Source organism: Schistocerca cancellata, chromosome 10 (genome assembly GCF_023864275.1).
Source record: "Schistocerca cancellata isolate TAMUIC-IGC-003103 chromosome 10, iqSchCanc2.1, whole genome shotgun sequence".
Classification (NCBI taxonomy): domain Eukaryota; kingdom Metazoa; phylum Arthropoda; class Insecta; order Orthoptera; family Acrididae; genus Schistocerca; species Schistocerca cancellata.
Genome location: NC_064635.1, coordinates 189,826,462 through 189,847,949, shown reverse-complemented (window position 1 = coordinate 189,847,949; position 21,488 = coordinate 189,826,462). Strand labels below are relative to the sequence as shown.

General features: G+C 38.3%; 1 protein-coding gene across 1 annotated transcript; it reads right to left on the bottom strand.

Moving 5' to 3' along the window:
• Positions 1-20,497: 20,497 nt before the first annotated feature.
• On the bottom strand, positions 20,498-21,241 carry LOC126106237 (piggyBac transposable element-derived protein 2-like). Its single transcript, XM_049912465.1, has one exon. The coding sequence runs from the start codon at positions 21,239-21,241 to the stop codon at positions 20,498-20,500; it is 744 nt and encodes a 247-aa protein (XP_049768422.1).
• Between the last annotated feature and the right edge of the window lie 247 nt (positions 21,242-21,488).

Below are 21,488 nucleotides of genomic sequence, written 5' to 3'. Positions count from 1 at the left end.
CAATGGAGTGGTATCATAACCAGCTCTCTTCCAAAGAAAAAGTTCAAAGTTGCACCCTCAGCCGGTAAAGTTATTGTGACAGTCTACTGGGACTCTGGACAGGTTATTCTGTTTGATGTCCTCCCTCACTGCATGATGATCAACTCTCGAGTGTATTGTACTATCCTCAGGAAATAGAAGAAACTACTTCAGTGTGTTCATTGCCATAAAAATTTGAATGAATAACTCCTTCTTCATGACAACACAAGCCTCACACTAGTCTGCATTCCTAAGATGAGCTCACAAAACTTCACTGGATTGTTCTTTGTTATTCACCCTACAGTATTGAACTCACCCCTTCCGACTTCTATCTGTTTAGCCCAGTGTAGGATGCATTCCGAAGGCAACAGTACATGGTTGCTGGGGAAGTTATTGATGCAGCAAGGTGTCATTCTGAGATTAACCAGTATACCATGCAGGTATACAGGCACTCCCAGTAAGGTGGCATAAGGCTGTTGCATTTAAAAGAAATAATGTTAAAACATAGGGTTTTGTAGCCAAAAAAGTGGGGAATAATATGGTGTATTGGAATCCTGAATAAATCAACCTGCTTTTAGACAAAAAAAAAAAGTTGTATTACTTATTGAGTGCCCCTTGTAGAATTCCTGTCATTCCTGATATATACAAGTAATGAGCATTTAGTACACCAATATATTCTTTAACAATACCAATAAAGAAACAGAATATACACATTTTGGTGTGTACTTTGTCTACCTTTCTGCACAGTCGCTTTCAACATTAAGTCGCTTGTCATATTTTGGCACCAGTTTGTGTATATCCTCTTCATACCACATGGCAGCCTGGGCCAGGATGGCAGCAGGTGTGAGGAGGTGGCGTGGTTGCCGATGTTTGCATCTATTGCCTGGACCTGGGTTAGGGTGGCAGCCGGCGTGAGCGGGTGGAGCAGTGGTCAATGTGAGCATCTATTGCAAGGACCTGTGCAGGATGGCAGCAGTTGTGTGGAGATGGCACAGTGGCTGATGTGAGCATCTATTGCCAGGACTCGGGGCCAGGTTGGCAGCAGGCACGGAGAGGTGGAGCGGTCTCTGATGTGACTGTCTATTGCCAGGACCTGTGCCAGGATGGCATGAGGTGCTAGGAGGTGGAGCAGTGGCCAATGTAAGAGTCTATTTCCAGGACCTGGTCAAGGGTAGCAAAACGCACGAGGTACTGGAGCGGTGGCTGATGTGAGTATCTATTGCGAGGACCTGAGCCAGGGTGAAAGCAAGCTTGAAGAGGTGGTGCAGTGGCCGATGTGAGTGTCTGTTGTGAGGACCTGGTCAGGGTTGCAGCAGTTGTGTGGAGGTGGCACAGTAGCCCATGTGAGCATCTATTGCCAGGACACGGGGCCAGGGAGACAGCAGTTGTGGGGAGGTGGCGCAGTGGCTGATGTGAGTGGTTATTGCCAGGACCCAGGCCAAGGTGGCAGAATGTGCGAGGACGTGGCATAGTGGTTGATATGATTGTCTATTGCCATGACCTGAGCCAGGGTGGCAGCAGGCTCGAGGAGGTGGAGCGGTGGCTGATGTGTGCATCTATTGTGAGGACCTGGGCCAGGGTGGAAGCAGGCACGAAGAATTGGAGTGGAGGCCAATTTGAGCATCTATTGGCAGGACATTGGCCAGGGTGGCAGCAGGTGAGAGGAGGTGGAGCAGTGGCTGATGCGGCTGTCTATTGAAAGGACCTGGTCCAGCGTGGCATCGTTCATGTCTTTATCATTTGTGAAGCATTTACCAGCAAGGTGCTCCTTCAGTTTTGGAAACAGGAAAAAGTCTGATGGTGCCAGGTCCAGACTGCAGGGAGAATGCTCAAAAATGTCCCCCAGGAATTTCTCTCACAGAAAAGGTCTTGTCTGCTGGGTAGTGTGTGGATTTGCATTGTCATAGAACAGAACAATACCACTTGGGAGCTTGCCTCTTTGCTGGTTCGGGATAGTTAAATGATGACTTTCAAGGGTAGCACAGCATGCATCGCTACTGGCTGTGGTGGTGTGGGGCGTGAAATCGACAAGAAGGATTCATTAACTGTCTCAGAATGCAGAAGCCATCAGTTTTCGGTTGATACTGTTTTTTTAACTTGCCTGACATCTGTGACAACCAAGGATGATGCCACTCTACAGGCTGACACTACATTATGGGAGTATGTCTGGTCAATGATCGTATTGCCATCTCTTTCATAATGCCCCAACAAAGCTAATGCAGCACCCATTCTCACAGCTTTCTGGTTATCACTGAGCTTATGTGGCACCCACGATGTAGAGATTTTATGGTACCCCAAGTGCTGAGAGTCAATTTTGTGTACAGCGGGATGAGACACTTCCAGACAATGTTAATGCATGTTGCTAATTTTTGTTTCAGCGCATCTGTGATGATGAAGCATCACCCTTATCTCTCTCTTCATCATGAACATTCTGTTCTCCAATTCTTAAGTATTATACACCACTTTTGGACATTGGATGTATTCATCACATCTTCACCAAGTCTGCTATGAATGTTGCAGGGTCTAGCAGTTTTCACTTGCAGAAAACAAACAACACACATTGCACCACATAGTCGGTGGGATTTGCTGTCAACACAGCCATGCTTGTAGATATTTCTGCACTTAATAAATGAAAAGCACCAGTTTGCTTTTGTTCTACTTTGTTAATTGTTGTTGTGTTAACTGGTTTTTGGCTTACAAGGTCATCTTCAGATATTTACTGAGTATTGAACCAAAGAAGTTACAATGTTTGCAAACAACATTGGAACAGAAGTAACACATCTAGAGTGAAGCAGAAGCATACAGTAAGTAACATCTTTGACAGTGTGCTGGTAATGCAATGAAAAAGTAAAAAATTAAACTGTAAGTAAATAAAAATGGAGTAGACAGGAAAACGTTAACACAAAATAGGAACAGCATGCTTACATAACAGTTTCTATTAATAAACAAAACTAATAAAATAAAATTAGTACTTGACAAGGCTACATCAGGAGGTATACAACATGGAAAGTGATACACAAACCAATTAAAAGAAGAAACAATTATCAGTGTAACTACAGAATACACAAGGAGTTTAAGCAATATCAATAGGACAAACAGAAATAAATAAATGCAGGAAAATGGTGGAGTTTGAGGGAACATAATGCAGTCTTTCAGAGTGTGGTGGTACTGCATGTTAACATTAACATTATATTCAAAACTGCAGCTATGTAACAGTTTGCATTAAATAAATGAACCAAATAAAACATAAATAATATTTGATGAGACAATTAGAAGAGGTGTTAAACATGAAGAGTAGTACAAGTACCAGTTAAAAGAAAACCTTAACAATTGAAACTACAGTCAGTATGGACTACATAGACAATTTCAATAAAACAAAAGAACTTAATGAATACAGGAAAATGGGAATATGTAGGAACAGACAGTGTGGAAGTAATGAACAACAGAGATGATTACATGAAGTTTAGGAAAGGGAAGTGTTGAGCTGTGTCTGGTTATTTATGATTAGATATGGAGTGTGAGCTGGATGTTTGTTAACTTCCAGGGCTTCCAGCAGGCTGAGTTTATGGTCTTTGTTTGCTAAGTGAATATTGTAGAACAAAAGCTGACTGGTGCTTTTCATTTATTGTAATGTTGTTCTACCAAGAACCAGTGGAAGATTCTGTTAACATGAATTTTTGCATTTTCCACATGATGAGGTCTGACTTAAAACCACATGTGGCAACTGTCTGCATCACACTAAACATCTGAAACCAATGAGTGGCTGCCACAAGACAGGTGCATGGAACTATGCACCAATATTCTTTACTTTCTGAATGGCCCTTGTTCATGTAGGGAGTCCCAGGAAGAATTCACAATTTCAGTTGTGCTTTATTTTCATTCCCATTGGTTGGCAATGCTTGCAATTACTCTGTTGTCATCTAGAGACAGCATGGCCAGTGAAATGTTTTACTGCTGAACAATGCATTTATCATCATCATAACTTATTAAAAATATGAAGAACATTCTTTAGAGATACTTCACAAATTGTGAACAATTTTCAGTACCAAAATGTACCAATATATTGACAAGTGATTGAAATGTTTATGGAAAGTGGGTCAGACGTTGATGTTAAGAAACCAAAGCAAAATCAAAGCAGTTGGTCTGCTGAAAACATTACCTCAATATAGCCCCTAGTTCTCGGACCTTGATCTGCCATCAATGATTAGAACTGAACATTTCTAGGAGCACCATGCTGTGAATTCTGACACAGGATCTACATCTACAACTTTACAGGGTTCAAACTGATGCAGCAACTACTGCCATTCAACTATTTTGACTGGCATGAATTCACCATTTACATGCTGAGAAACCAACAACATTACTAGGAATGTCACGTTTAGCAATGAGACAATTGTACAACTGCATGGCTATTTCAGTAGCCATATCTGTAAGATTTGGAGTGACAGAAATGCTCACATGAACACTTCACTTCAAAGATCGATGCAGGCACAACCAGCCACTGTCTGGTGCAGATTTTGGCCTCATTTATTTGAAAATGCCACAGATAATGCAGTGATGGTTAATGATGTCTGTTACTGTACCATGGTAAGTGAATGTCTTTGGCCACAATTGGTGGGTATAGAACTGAAAACCTAGTTCTCTCAGCAGGATGGTACCAACACTCTTACCACATGTGAATAACACTTTGTTCCATTAGAAACATTTTGGTGGTGCAATCTCATGGCATTAAGTCCAGAATTTGGGTTATGTGAAGTCATGAGTTTATGCAAACAAACCAAGAATGATTCATGAGTTATAGCCAAACTGAGTACAACACCGTAGAAATCGATACAGAAATCTGCAAAAATGTCATTACAGATTTTGTTAAAAGGGGTAAGAGTTTGTCAACAAAGTTTTGGTAGAAAGCTTTCAGTATTGTTGTCCACAAGTAAAAAATTTTGTCCTAATCAGTTTAGAACACAAAAACTACACATTTTTGTCTAACTAATGTGTTGTAAGGGTCTATGGGTTTCACGCACCCGTACAGTACGTAGCACGCGCTAGCCAGCCAACCTATCTGGAATGCTGACTATTTGCTTGGTCAGTACATGTGTGTCCGGCCACAGTGCAACGCAGGGAGCAAGCCACTGGCTGCTGTGCGCAGCACGCTGTATTAAATAGCATGGCCTCGGGCGCGAATATGACTCTTTTCTTAGCTCACCATGGAGCCTTCAATATGATTGTAATTACCCACTGTTAGGATGACAGACACAGTGATGACGGGTGTGCACAGCATGGATGTTTTATAATGTGCCTTTGATAGTAAAACTGCTTAAACTTGCTTCTTGGTGTTCGCGTATTGTCCTACCTCAGGGACCCACCGCTTACAAATCCTGACAAATATTCGTGTAAACTACCCCTTATAGAAGTGGTGTCAGCATGAGAATAATTATGGAAAATCTACAGTACTGAAGAGGTGCAGCACTATGTGAACTTCCAGCAGCAGCAGCAGCAGCATGAACATCTTCCGCCTAGGTGGGGACGTCCAATGCTGGAATTCAGGTTGGTCTACTCCAGTTTGGCTAGAATATGAAAGGCAGTGATGGATTTTTATTTTACATTTGAGTGACTCATTGGCATTAAATTAGATGAAATGTTGCAATCCAGTCAGAGTAACGTTGTCGATCTACAAACTGTTATTAATGAACTGCAATAAGTGATTCGGTACTTAAAAGCAGAAAGAAGCGAGCATAACATACTGAAAGACTTGCCAAATGATATTTCATGCAGTACAGGTACAACTATAATAAAGAATTTTTCATTATTGCCATCAGTACCAGTTGTGGGAAACAGGGTCATGTTTCAAGAGATTGTCGCAACAAGAAGAAAGGTATGTTAACAACAGACAATCTGCCAAATCTTTAAACGAGTATGGGGATGAGCGGGCCACCAATCCATCCGCCCCTTGCCAGAGACAGTGATTCCTGTTTGTTCCAGTGAAAATCAGACCAAAAATGACTTTGTGATAGGTGCTGTATATTGTGGGAGAAACATGAAGCTACTTATTGACACAGGAGCACAGACCTCATTAATGTGGTGTTGCATAGATAAAACAGGATAAACTGAAACCGCCACTATTAAAAGTGCAAGGGTTAAACAGAGGAAAGCTACATAACTATGGAGAAGTTGATGTAGAATTAATTCTTGGCCAAGACCAAGGTGAAGGCAAAAATAAAGATAAAGATAAATACGCAGCAAGGGTGCAAGTAGTTTCAAATAAAGAAATGTGTTATGATGGTGTACTTGGATTTGATTTCTTGTTCACTAACAAGGCAGAGATATTTGTTCCAGAAAGAAAGATCAGACTAGGCCGTAGCAACTAAAACCTAGGAAATTGTTCTTCAGATCATACTCAAAGGAGCAGCAATACTGACGTCATGGGAATGGACCACCCAAACGATGCATCAGTTCAAACTGTCCGACTCAGTGTTCAAATTGATCAGCCTCAGCAGATTCCCAAGGGAGCAGGAAAGACAATCTACGTTGAAGTCAAGTCACTCCAATGCAAGGAAGGAACTTTGTTATTAATTGAGCGATCCGAAAATAGTGAGTTACTGGATACAATGCATTGTTATATTGCTAGAAGTGTACGTGTTGCTACAATGGTGAGACAGAATGTTGCCAAAGTCCTGATTACAATAATGAATATGAGCAATGAGGATGTTGTTTTGTCACAAGAAACGGAAGATGCTGAAGTGTTGAGTGTAAGCAAAAGTGACATAGTACAGATTCCAGATGAGGTAACAAATGCTGCAGTTATAAACACAGATTTTTGTAACAGTACCACAAAATTGTAATGAGGCGACAAAGTTAATAATGAACTGAAGTGCAAGATTTGGAAGAAGGTAGAACATTTGACAGCTGATGAACAGAATATTTTAGTTTTGCTGGAGTATGCAGGTTTATTCCGAGAACATGCAAATTTATCTGTCACTCATTTAGTTCAGCATTGTATTCATTCAGGGAATGCAGCCCCAATCACACAGAAAATCTACTTAACCCCATTTAGTCAAAGAGAGTTGGTAGAATACATGGTTAAAGAACAATTAGAAGCCGGAATTATAAAACCAAGAGATGCTTCAGACCTGCCATGGTGTTTGCCTGTTGTAACTGTAAAGAAGAAATCTATTTCTGGAGAACCACAGTTCCGTTTTTGTGTTGATGCTGTGATGACACCCGACATTTACCCCTTACCAAATTTAGTGGAAACCTTGGATTACTTGGGCAGATGTCAAATTTTTTCAGTACCGGTATGTGATTTAACAAGTGGTTATCACTAGTTAACAGTGCATCCAGATGATAAAGCACAAACTTCATTTGTAACAGCAGCAGAAGTAGACAAGTATCTTCATATGCCGTTTGGACTTCGTAATGCTCAAGCTACATTTCAACGCCTGATGGATTCAGTTTTACGAGGGCTCACCCCAACACAAGCACTTGTTTACCTTGATCTCTAATAATTTTTGGTGAAAACTTGTGTTAATGTGCCACAGCAATGCCTAGGCGATGTGCATGGCGACGTCGCTTGCGGCACAGCGTTCCTGTGTATCGTGCATTGAAGGCAATTGATATTGACTTGGCTGGACAGTTCAATAAACAACAACTAATAGGAGGTCTGAATGTCTTTCAAGGCCTCCGTTTGAACTTCATGTGTGATGTACAAGCTCTGTTTGGAGGTAGTACATGGCTCACACTAGCTGTAGTGTGGGGAAATCATTGTGACTACGGTGGCCTTGAAGCATTTCCAGATGCTAATATTTTAGCCTGGAAAACATGGAGTATAGCTGAGACAACAGGACTTTTAGCTAAGGTTCCATATGGTACGCTTGTTCCCAGTATGCCATTTGTATTGACTACCAGAAGAAAGAAGAAATTGAATGCTGACGAGTACCTGTTTATATGGGCTAAAGTTGGCAATGGAAATTGTAAAATAAAAATAAATGGTGATTGTATGTTGTATTATAGACAATAAAGATTGATCCACTTACCCGAGAACCATCCTTATCTATCCCGTGAGAGACTACAATGTGTTTTTGAGGGTATAAGAAGTGCAAACCTGTCTTTATCAACAGATAAATGTCATTTTGCACAAAGTTCAGTTAACTATCTGGGTCATGTTATAACCAGTGAAGGTGTTAGACCTGATCCAAAATTAATTTGTAAATAATTTTCCAGAACCACAGAATTTGAAAGCACTACAATCATTCTTGGGATTGTCAAATTTCTACAGACGATTTAGAGCCAGTTATGCAAATATAGCACATCCAATGACACAGCTATTGAAGAGAGGAGCCACGTTTAATTGGTCAACAGAGTGCAAAAAGGCAATGGAAGAACTTAAAACTGCTCTAACCACAGCCCCAGTGTTAGCCTATCCAGATTTCAGTAAACCTTTTATTCTTTCAACAGATGCATCCAATTTTGCCATAGGTGCAATCTTGTCTCAAGAAGTTGATGGTCATGAACATCTAATCTCATTTGCTTCCAGACAATTAAACAAAGCAGAATGTAATTCTACTACTACTGAGAAGGAGCTTCGTACTTTGGTTTTTGGTACAACCCATAAAAGATGTTTCTGAACAGGAAGAGAATTTACAGTTATTACAGATCATGCTGCTCTTAAATGGTTACTAAGCTTAAGGATCCAAGTTCCAAACTGGTAAACAACATGTGAACACTGATGCAATGAGTCGAAAAGTCAATGTTTGTGTTAAAATAAGTTGAGAAGGAGAGTGAAAGGCAGCTCAAGAAGAAGATCCACAATGAAAATTATGGAAATTGATCAACATTTTGTCAAAATAGATGGATTACTGTACAAAACCACTAGTAAAGGAAACCACTTAGTTATTCTAGAAAGCATGAAAGAGCAAATCATGAGAGAACAACATGATTCTTTATTATCAGGACATTGTGGAAAAAAAGCAACAAACATTAAAATAGCTCAAAGGTTTTGGTGGCCGAGCCTCAAAGCTGACGTTTTTGAATTTGTTTCCGGTAACAGATGGAATAATGTAGAAAAAAGTAGAGCACCATTGCAAGAACTTCCAGAGACAAGTGAACCATTTGAAAGAGTAGGACTTGATGTCATAGGACCGTTGCCTAAGACTAAAGATGGAAACAAATACATGTTGACAATGTTAGATCATTTCTCTAGATACCTTCTCATGATACGAATACCTGATCAGAGGTCGTTTTGGGCCACCTATGGTTGCTCTTTTTCTCTGGGGAGAGTGATGTAAGGGTCTACGGGTTGCACGCAGCCTTACGGTACGTAACATGCGCTTGCCAGTCGACCTATCTGGAACGCTGACAATTTGCTTTGTCATTACCCATATGTCTGGCCGCAGTGTGATGCTGGGCGTAAGCCACTGGCTGCTGTCCACTGTGGGCCATATTAACTAGTGTGGCCTCAGGTGCAAATATGTCTCTTTTCTTAGCTCACCATGGAACCTTTTGTTATGACGGTAATTAGCTGCTGTTAGGATGACAGACACAGTGATGATGGGTGCACGTAGCATGCGTGTCTTATAATCAGCCTTTGATAATAAAACTGTTTAAACTTACTTCTTGGTATTGCCATATCTCAAGAACCTACCACTTACAAATCCTGACAAATATTCGTGTTATCATCATCCGGGGCAACAACACAAACTACCCCCTTATAGTGTTTTATTTTAAATTAAATTATGCATTCTTATTGTGGAATTCCTTATCTCAGATGAATTAAATGCACTAAAATGATATGAATGGATTGATGATGATGAAATAAATGAAAATTCAGTGACCCAAAATGATATCAGTTGAAATGTTTTCCTTCCTGACAGATATAAAAGTGAGAAAAATATTTAAATCACTTGAAAAGTTTGAAATGTGGGAATAAATGTTGGCATCATGAAAGACACATGACAAATGTGATGGCACAATGTAGTTAATATTGTAACATAAATCAAAAAGCACTTGTATTTGTAGTTATACCTTTGTAGTTAATCTTTTGATGTATCAGGTCCTGGTGGCTCTTGTATGCCATCATTGTTTGAAAGCTCATTGACCATGAAAGTACTATGTTGACTTCCATGTAAAAGATGGTAATGAGTATTAGTTTGGATTTCATGGAAATAAATCTGCAGGTTTGACTTTTCATGATACAATACTTAAACAACATGATGTGATAAGAATTTGGTCATTCTGTTTTCAAACAATGGGTGCACAATTCCTGACAGATTCATCTGAAAAATAAGAGCTCACCAAAAAATATTAATATGGTAGTGGTAATGGGTGTCTATAATAAATGCAGACGCTGTTAACTTCCAGTAAAATAATTATTATTTAATAAATCTGATTTTTTACAGACCTTACTCTGCATGTTTGGAGACAAGATCAGAAGTAAATTAACAAGACTAGGAAGTGCTCACTTCCCTACTTTTTATTTATTTATTCATCTGTAAACAAATTTCTTTGTATGGATGTCGTCATTATACATACATATGTACATTATTTTGTCATATAAGGTAATGAAATACAAGCTATATATAATAAATTCATAGTATATATATGTATATTACACACACAATTTATCATTGAATTACATAATGCAGAAGAACCTGCTTCAATCAAAAGAAATATATCACAAGACTCCTCTAATACTTGTATGGGTAAATTACAATCTAGACTGTCCACTTTATAATTGATTAACCTGATTATTTATTTATGCCAATTTTATGCTGCATGAATTCTCTAATCCAGTAAAAACTATTTTTTAATAAATATTCTTTAAGGAATGCTTTAAATTTACAGAGTTCCTTTATGCTTTTAATTTCTTTTGGCAATTTATTGTATATCTTGACATGTTGGTAAAACATAGTGATTTGGGTTTCAGTTTTATTCATTCTGTCTAGGTACGAGCAATTAGTGTTACTGGTTTGGTGATCATGTATGCAGCTGTTTGCTAAGTATTGCTCAATATTTTTGTGAATAAAAACTTGGTTTTGAAAAAGCTGAACTTCATTACAGAATTTCTTACACATTTCTTATACACAATGTCTGTGAATTAGAATTAATGTTTGTTCTCTAAGCTTTGGTGTTATATGCTCTTTTTGTAAAATGATGATTTCTTCTTCAAAATAATGGTACATTAATAATAATAATAATAATAACAATAAATATATCTTTAATGAGGTATGTTTATTGCTCCCCTGAAAGATGGACATTATGTTTTGCAACATCTCCTTTACAGGAATCAATTGAAATTAGTTAAATGGCTATGAGATGTTGTCAAGTAAATTGTTGACAAATGTTTTCTTTTGTCTGGACTCTTTTTACTAGTTAACAAAAATAACTTTTGGTGCAGCAGGTTTCAGGATTTACTGGCTCACTCAGGAATCTGGAATTATTTTAACTGTGCTCTGGAAAGATATTTTGTTTTGTTCACCCAGCTAGGCACTGGAGCAAGGAAAATGGATCTGAAAAGCTCAATTTGAAACTACTGAACAGAGTTTATTATCGTATTTTCATGACAGATAATTAAAGTTGTTACTACTGTGTGGTGGGGAGCATGGATGTATGGAGTGCTACGACATCAGTGAGATGAGATGGCAGTCTGATCACTGTAGTTGTCAGTTTTGTTGTATCACGACCCATCATAGGAAGCATTGCTCTGCTGAAATTCTCTATCAGGTTCAAAGACCACAAGACCACTCATCGGTATTGATTACATGCAACACTTGTATGGCAGCATCAGTTTTGCGCAGTATATAATCTAATTTACCATACATGAAAAAACAATGGTGTTAATACATCAGATCTTTGTCTTACACTATGTCAGAATGTTTGTTTTAGGTGTCTGCTTTTATTTATTTGCTCCATATTTGCTAGGAGGGATTTCATTTTGCATCATGAACATTGCACTATGTATAAATCAGTGTCTTATCATTTTTATTACCATATTGTATCAAACAGTTTCTTACTTATCATGAAGTGTTATGTCTTTTACTTATCAGTGTCTGTGTATTGCAGAATTACCAACACAAGCAATCTTCAAAGTATCCTTCCATAGTAGATTTTAATAACAGTTTTAAACTAGTTCATAACTCTACTGGTCATGCATATACATTTCAAAATTGACAAGAGACAGTCATCGTGGACTATATTGTTACTAGGCTGTTGGTAATGCTCACAGTCACTCTGACTTGCCATCTGTGTGCATGGTGTTCATACTTCCAAAGCATCCTTCACTGTACTTGAAGAAGTGCACCACTTTATTTAAAGAGTCAATTCACTGCAGAATCTGCCATTGGATTTTCTCTACACTTCATGATTTGAGATCATAAAAGGTAAGTGACCACTTTACTGTTCCTTTTCGTCACTGTTTCTTGTGCCATTGCACATGCATTAACTTTCGATTATTATCCCATGGGGTGTTCTCAATTGTCCTACAAATGTTTACATGAATACTTCACTTGTGCTGTTGAGTACCCTGTGACACACTTTTCCTGCCTTCTTACACACCTCGTGTTGTACACATTTTCGTGTCGTTAATCTCTGTATGGCTTTTGTCCCCAATAGATCAGGATTTTATTTTTATGTACAATAACTTTAGAGTTCTTTTACATATTTGATACATAACAGTCCTAACATTAAACAATGGAAACTTCAGGTTGAAATATCATCAATATTAGGAATAAGATAGATTGCTACTCACCATTAAGATGACCTATTGAGTTGCAGACAAGCACAACAAAAAGACAATTTTTGTGACTGACTGCAACTCAGTGGGTCATCTTTACTGTGAGTAGCAGGCATATCATTAATATTTACATTGACATATTACCATCCATATAGTCATTCTTTTGACTTACGCACATGGCCAAGTAGCTGATATGTACAGATTGATTTTTGTATTTACTTTTTATTTTTAATCTTTGTTTTAAAAGAAGATATACACATATTTATACAATTATATTATGACCCTAGCAGGTCATTCTTGTTAGTCCCATCAATACAGAAATCTTTATTTCCATGGGATTAAGGAATGTAGAAATTATAAAACAAACCACATACAAAAATCTATTGTATTAGCACAAACATGCCTGCCCTATTCAATAAGCTCCCTGTGAATCTTAAGGCTCACCAAAGACTATCATAGCCCATCTGCTTGCGCACATGTTAATTTCCATTTACATACAAATAAGCTGTTACTCACTAGCTGTGTGTAAAATTTTGTTTCTACTACTTACCCGCATGGATTATGTAAAGTTTTATTTACAGCTTTCTGTGTCTGTTGCTTGATTTATGGGAATTGCTTCCTTCATAACTTCAGCTTTGCTAATCTATAGTTTTCACAATGTTTGAATTATGTTAACAGATATTAGTGTCATGCCACACAGCTTATTAACCTTCATTCTTTACTCACAGATTGATAATTTATCTCACGTCAATGATGGCTATGCATTACATTGCTTTTTTGTTAAAAGTTCCATTTCATAGCCATATGACAGATAAAATTAGTGTAACTAGTGGCCTTTTCCCAGCTAGGTATTGTGTTCTCTACACACAGTCCATGACCTTTCATATCCTTAGATAATAAGGAACATCCCACACTAAAGAAAACAACAAAAATTAAGATTTGTAGCAATTTCAACTACCCATTTGTCTGTTTACAACATAAATTAGTTAAGATGGTTTGTCTAACGATTATTTTCACTTATTATACATGTTCATACTGTAAATAATCACATTCAAGAAAATAATATGCTTGTTACGCATGGGAAATATATGCATTTGTGTGTCTAGTTTTTGTTTGCTTATCACTGACATATGAAATTCTAATACATAAGTCTATAGTACCTTATACAGTTTCATCTCTGATTACTATGAAAACTCACAATTACAAACATATCATGTGTCATACAAACCAAGAAAAACATTAAAATTATACTACTACTGCGTATAAATCTTTAGGTCTTTACGCGCATACAACCTTTTCATTTTCTCTGAGTTAGGACAGGCTATTAGGTAACATGCTTCAGGCTAGCATTTTTCTTATCTCTCTTCTCACATCTTTATGTTTCGTCCATGATGAGCAGTAGATTTTGTGTAGGCCTACATATTGCATAGGTAATCCTTAATGATCTCAGGTTTATCAGAAAAGACATCAATGTATTTTAATTTTATTAAAAAATTGGGTAAATCAGCTTGCTGTTTAGCACAGAGGTATGACTGTGCTACTTTGGTCTGCATGTGGCCCATGTTAGATCACATGCCCGTATTACTAGTGCAAAACTTCAATTCATCAGAACAATGAGACTGCATTGCACTGAGACACAGTAATTCCTTCCGCATGATCCTTACCCTATTAGCCTGTTAATATTTGCAACACTGTGCTTTAGTTTTTCAAAGCTCCACAAAGACCTGCTCATGATCAACCGTTAAAATCCAATTACCATTCCTCTCTCACATAAATTCTAATCCTATCATGCAGCTCACTCATGACCCCTTAATGATTAGGGATATGCATTTCATGGTTCAGTTACCTATATTTGATTTAACTTGCACCTGCCATTTCACATTTTGTGAATTCATGCCAATAACTTGACATGGCATGGACTCAACAAGTTGCTGGAAGTACCAAGCAGAAAAGTTGAGCCATACTGCTTCTACCTCCAACCATAATATCGAAAGTGCTGCTGGTGCAGGATTTTGCGCACAAACTGACCTCTTGATTGTGTCCCATATATCTTTGATGGGATTCATGTCTTGTCGTCTGTATGGCCAAATCAACCACTTAAATTGTCCAGAATGTTCTTCAAATCAATCATGAACAATTGTAGCCTGGTGACATGGCGAATTGTCATCCATAAAAATTCCATCATTTTTTGGAAACATGAAGTCCATGAATGGCTGCCAATAGTCTCCAAGCAGCCAAACATAACCATTTCCAGTCAATGATCGGCTCAGTTAGGGCAGAGGACCCAGTCCATTCCATGTAAACACATCCCACACCATTATGTAGCCACCACAAGCTAGTACAGTGCCTTGTTGACAACTTGGGTCCATAGCTTTGTGGGGTCTGCACCACATCCAAATCCTACCATCAGCTCTTACCAACTGAAATCAGGACTCATCTGACTAGGCCATCTTTTCCTGTCTTCTAGGTCCCAACCAACAAAGACACTCACTTCAGTCGTCTGCTGCCATAGCCTTTAACACCAATTTTTGTCACGCTGTCCTAGCAGATTACATTCATCGTATGTCCCACATTGATTTATGAGGTAATACTATGCAGTGTTGCTTGTCTGATAGTACTGACAACTCTACTACAACACTGTTGCTCTAGCTCATTAAGTGAAGGCTGTCAGCCACTGTGTTGTCCTTGGTGAGAGGTAATGCCTGAAATTGGCATTCTCAGCACACTCTTGACACAGAAGATCTCAGAATATTGAATTTCCTAACAATTTCTAAAATAGAAAGTCCCATGCGTCTAGCTCCAACTACTGTTCCATGTTCAGAGTCTGTTAACTCCCACTGAGCAGTTGTAATTATGTCAGAAACCTTTTCACACAAATCAGCTGAGTAAAAATGACTGCTCCACCAATAACTGCCCTTTTATACCTTGTGTATGCAATACTACCAGCATTTGTATATGTGCATATTGCTATCCTATGACTGCCACCTCAGTGTATAACTCATAATAAATGTCCAAGTTGTCATTGAACCTCAGCATATCTATGCTGGAATCATACTGCCTTCACTCCATCCCTTACATTCACCAGAAGGCCGAGCATGGTTGTGCCTGGTTTCAGACCCACTCAGAGCCAGTGGAGCATGACTGTCCGACACCTCCATCATTCTAGCAGATTGATTTTATGATGGCGACTAGTTTTGATTGCCTGGTTGTGACCAGTTTGGGTTGTGAACATGGTTAGGCTTTCACACATCTCCTATGTTTGTGTTGTTTGTATGGGGTGGTCCCATGTTATTCATTCTGTGATGACCCCATGTATTACTTTCTCTATTTCTCACTCTCATTACCATTTGGGTAAATTGGTTATCATTCCTCCTCCTTTTATTAAAAAACAGAATACTATTTTGATTCAGTGGTCTGTTTACAACCACAGGTCCACTGTGTGGTTGTGCACTGTGGCCCCTCCAACTGTGATTGTTGTGGCCATAGTTGGCTGCCATCTGCTGACCAGGTGGCTTGCCAGAACTGCCTTTTAAATCTTTGTGTGTGAGATCCAGTTAATCAAGAACAGACAAACTGATCCAGATCTGACTTCTGTGCATGGATTAATTTTTCTTTTAAGTGTGCCAAACAACTTTGATTTTGACAATTTAATCACATCCTTGTGAGACATGGATTCATCCCAGTATCTTGTCTTGTTTAAATACTGCTCAAAATACTTTCTTAAAGTGTCCTGAATTATGTTAGAGGGGTCTGGATTGTACACTTTCTCTCAAAATTGTTCCAGTTGAGATGGAGACCAGTACTTGTTTAAGAAAGCGCTCTTGAATTCTTGAAAAGTTTGACATTTCTCTGCTGTTTGTGTTGCCCAAAGAGCTGAATCCCCTTGTATGTAGGCAGTGATTAATTTTAATTTAACCTTTTGTTGATCATTCCACATTTGAGGCAACTCACCACTAAATCCTCTTATGAATGCAACTAGATGTCGTGACTTTCTTGTGAAAAAGAACCTGAAATTGACTATGTTTCAGTAGGCTCTCTTCTAATATGTTGTATAGCTGACAAAATTGGTCCTGTACCTACTTGACTAAATGAACTATTCATCACTACTTTCTCCCACAATGTTTCCAAAATAAAACTCTCTTTGATCTTTTCTTCTTATCCATAACTAAATTTTGCAATGGAGTTGCGTGACGCTGTACTCCGTAATGGAGTGCACCCACTTCAACCAATAATTGTTTTATTGTGTGTGGTATACCTTTGTATGCTTCTTTTAATGATGTAATATTGAAACATATTTCCATAAAATTCACAATGATCTGATCTGATCATCTTTTCATGACATGATCAAACATTGTTTTGCTTTGATGTAACTGTTCTTTTGATACCTGACATAATGTTGTTCTAATTTGTTCCGAATGTTCTTTGGCAGCTTGATTAAAAATCTCTTTCAATTGTTTATCTAAATGTTTTGCTAAATGCTTGAAATAAGTTCTCATTTCATTTTATTGTTCTCTAGATACTTGATCTACTGTCATTTTTATCTGTACTGACTGTTTTATTGCCATGTTGTTTAAAGTAGTACTCATTATAGCTTCTAACTTTTGATACAACATGGCAAACAGGTCTGCTATTGCAGATGTTTGTTGAACTGTTTTGCTTGGGATGGATATATTTGTACTTATGTCTCCCTGGTATAACATTCTTATTTACAAAATATGTACATGTGGATAATTCTCTTTGATTTTCTTTTCACCATGGTTTCATCTATATACTTTTACTTCTTATCAAATGTTGCATCGGCATATTACATGCAACAGAGAAATTATTTGTAATACATGTTCGAACAATTTGTCCTATCACAGTCACCAGTTGCAGCATACCTTTCCTGCCAGACAGACAGCAAATTGAGAGAAATCTTTAAATTGTGAAAAAAGTATGCAATGTGTGAATAAAGTTTTGCCTTAGGAAACACATGTCATAAATGTGATGGCATGATGCAGTTAATACTATTACATACATCAAAAAGCAATCAGAAATGTTGTTATACTGAATCACTTTCTTCATATCTTTAGACCATTGCATATTATTATCTTTTTGTGTAACAAGCCCTGGTGGCTATTGTACATCATCTCTGAAACCTCCTGGCAGATTAAAACCGTGTGCCGGACTGAGACTCGAACTCGGGACCTTTGCCTTTCGCGGGCAAGTGCTCTACCAACTGAGCTACCCAAGCACGACTCACGCACCATCCTCGCAACTTTACTTCTGCCAGTACCTCGTCTCCTACCTTCCAAACTTAACAGAAGCTCTCCTGCGAACCTTGAAGAACTAGCACTCCTGAAAGAAAGTTTGGAAGGTAGGAGATGAGATACTGGCAGAAGTAAAGCTGTGAGGACGGGGTGTGAGTCGTGCTTGGGTAGCTCAGTCGGTAGAACACTTGCCCGTGAAAGGCAAAGGTCCCGAGTTCGGGTCTCAGACCGGCACACAGTTTTAATCTGCCTGGAAGTTTCATATCAGCGCACACTCCGCTGCAGAGTGAAAATCTCATTCTGGAAACATCCCCTAGGCTGTGGCTAAGCCATGTCTCCGCAATATCCTTTCTTTCAGGAGTGCTAGTTCTGCAAGGTTCGCAGGAGAGCTTCTGTTAAGTTTGGAAGGTAGGAGACGAGGTACTGGCAGAAGTAAAGCTGTGAGGACCGGGCGTGAGTCGTGCTTGGGTAGCTCAGTCGGTAGAGCACTTGCCCGCGAAAGGCAAAGGTCCTGAGTTCGAGTCTCGGTCCAGCACACGGTTTTAATCTGCCAGGAAGTTTCACATCAGCGCACACTCCACTGCAGAGTGAAAATCTAATTCTGGGTACATCATCTCTGTTTCAAAGTTAATTGAACATGAGAATACTATCCTGACATTCACATAAAAAGTGGTAATTAGTATTAGTTTACACTTCATAGAAATAAATCTGCAGATTTTACTTTTTTAAGAACACAATCATTAAACAATGAAATGTGATAAGCAATCAGTCATTTTGTTTCCAATCAACGTGTGCACAATTCCTGACACATTCATCTAAAAACTAAGAGGTCATCAGATAAAATTAATATGGTGCTGCTAAAGGGTTTCTATAACAAATTTAGGTATTATGAACTGCTAGTATGACAGTTATTATTTAATAAATCAGGTAGTTTACACAGCGTGCAACATGTACTTAATACAGGTTTGAAGATGAGATCAGCAGTAAATTAATAAGAAGAGTGAGTCCTCACTTCCCTATCTTTTGTTTTGCAAGAAATTGAATGTAATTACAGAGTTTCTTTAATACTTCTTGCAAGCACTGTTTCTGAGCTACAATTTATATTACTTCTGTAATCTTTAGTGCTGTATGCAAATTTTGTTCTTGCAGCTTGATGTTTTCTTTTTAAAAGTAATAATAATAATAATAAAATAATACATCTTTTACAAGATACATTTCACAGTGCAAAACCATTCAGATACGCTTGCCCAAGAATTTAATGACTATGTCACGATCACTGAAAATTTGTGCCAAACTGGGACACAAACCTACGTTTCTCGCTTTTTATGGATGGGTTCTCTACTGCCTCTGTTCTTTGGGGAGGGGGGGGAGTCCCACACAGCCAATGAGAGAAACTCTGGCAGTTGTATTTGGAAACCATATACTAAAATTTCAGTGACTATAAAAACTTGAGTCTGGAGGCACACTCATTAAATTAAGGTAATTGCTCAAGTTATGCAAGAAATCTGGGTTTGAATTCCATTTCTTGGTTTAGCACAAATTTTGAACAATCTAACATACTCACCTGATACATATATTAATGATCTACTTTAAACCACTAAAAGTAAATCTGATTTTTCTTGTAGATGATGCCATCAACATGACATTCTCCTCCTCCTCCTTCTTCTTGTTCATCTTCTATCCCTTTCCAGCCCAACTTTTATTTACTTGTGTGTTTTCCTATATAATGATTGGAATAATATATATTTATAAGAAATTTTGTTATTTTTTTGTTTTTGGAGGGAAATTTGGGATGACTCCATACGGCATCATTGGGCAGGATTTGTTTCCTTCAGTCAGGTGGTTGGGATGTCACAGCGCTTGGTAATGGAACTTGAATGAATATTTTAATTACACAATTTGATGCAGTTTATTAAAGAAAATTAGTACATACAATAATGCAACTTGCATTTCAGGACAATTTTATGGTTTTTTACAGCATGATTGTTACTTTACATGAAAATTTAAGAAACATTTCCTGTCTTTGGTAAAGCAAAGAGGTTTATTACATTTGATGCATTTTGTTCGAGAATATGCTGTAATGCACAATTTACACCTCTGTTTGTTTTCTACATGCTGTGGCCAGTGTCCAATGTTGTCATACCTTACATCATCAACTGGGCTGGGAACCAATGGGGCTTGTTTCTTCACAACTGTAGGCGATGGACTGTCATCTGGTGGCCATCCTCGTCTTCTTACCAAAATGTCTCCTGCTTTTAGTAGTCCATGAGCTACATCAGACCAAAAAATCAACAGAGACATGTGTTTGGTAATTCCTCTTTGTCTGCAATGTCGGCAGTATAGGAGCCACGCATTCACAACACACATGTCAAGGAGGCGGAATACGATCCTTAGATAAAATCTTTTCACACCAATATTACTCCTACACAAAGCAACCAGCACATCGTGCAGATCAACTCCTCCCATCAAATGGTTATATTCTCTAACAATGTCTGGCCTTGGAACATCAATATATTTTCGTTGTCCCACTGACCCAACGTTTCACTGGTTCTACTGGACTTACTCCTTTGTATGATGATGCAAGAACGACAGACTTGTTATCATACCACTTCAGCACTATGATGTTCCTTTCTGTTTCAGTTCGATAATCGTATGATCCTCGTCCCTGCTTTTTCAGCTCACTGTCTGCTTTTAGATTGCAGCCTTGAAGTCTTGTGGGTCTAACAGTTCCAACAGCCGAAATGCCATAGTTTTTCAGGGCAGAAATAAGATTGTAAGAGGTGAACCAATTGTCTGTAAACACTTCAAAATTTTTATATTTTGGCAGTCCTTCCACAAGCCTTATCACAATATCACAACTTATACCAAGACCAGTATAATTATGTACAGTTCCTTTCCCTTGGTATATTTCAAAATCGTACACAATTCCACTAGAACCAGCACGGGCAAAAACTTTTATACCCCACTTATGTGGTTTGCTTTTTACATACTGTTTCAGGGATGAATGACCTTTGAAAGCAATGATTAATTCATCCACTGAATGATATTCCTCAGGTTCAATAATTGAAAAACCTTGTTTAAGTTTGTCAACAAATGGTCTCACCTTGAACAGCTTGTCATAATCAGGGTCCTCTCTTTGTTTCATTTTAGTGTTGTCATTCACATGTAAATAATTTCTTAGCTTATCAAATCTATTTCTAGGCATTGAGTCAGCTATTGGAGAAAATCTTGTAGCCTCTGCCCAGTACATTCTGTAACTAGGCATTTTCACAACACCTGCTAGGATGTTTATCCCTATATATTTTTCTATTTCATGAATATTTGTATCTAAAGATGCACCTGTTTTCTGTGTGCAGTATACATTAGATTGCTCGACTAGGTTCTGGATAATGTCATTTTCTGAGCTGAATGACTTGGTGCAAGGTTTGGCTCAGCAAGTAATCTTGATTCTAAGGGAACATCATCTTCATCATTGGCTTGAGGGTCCAGAATTTCAA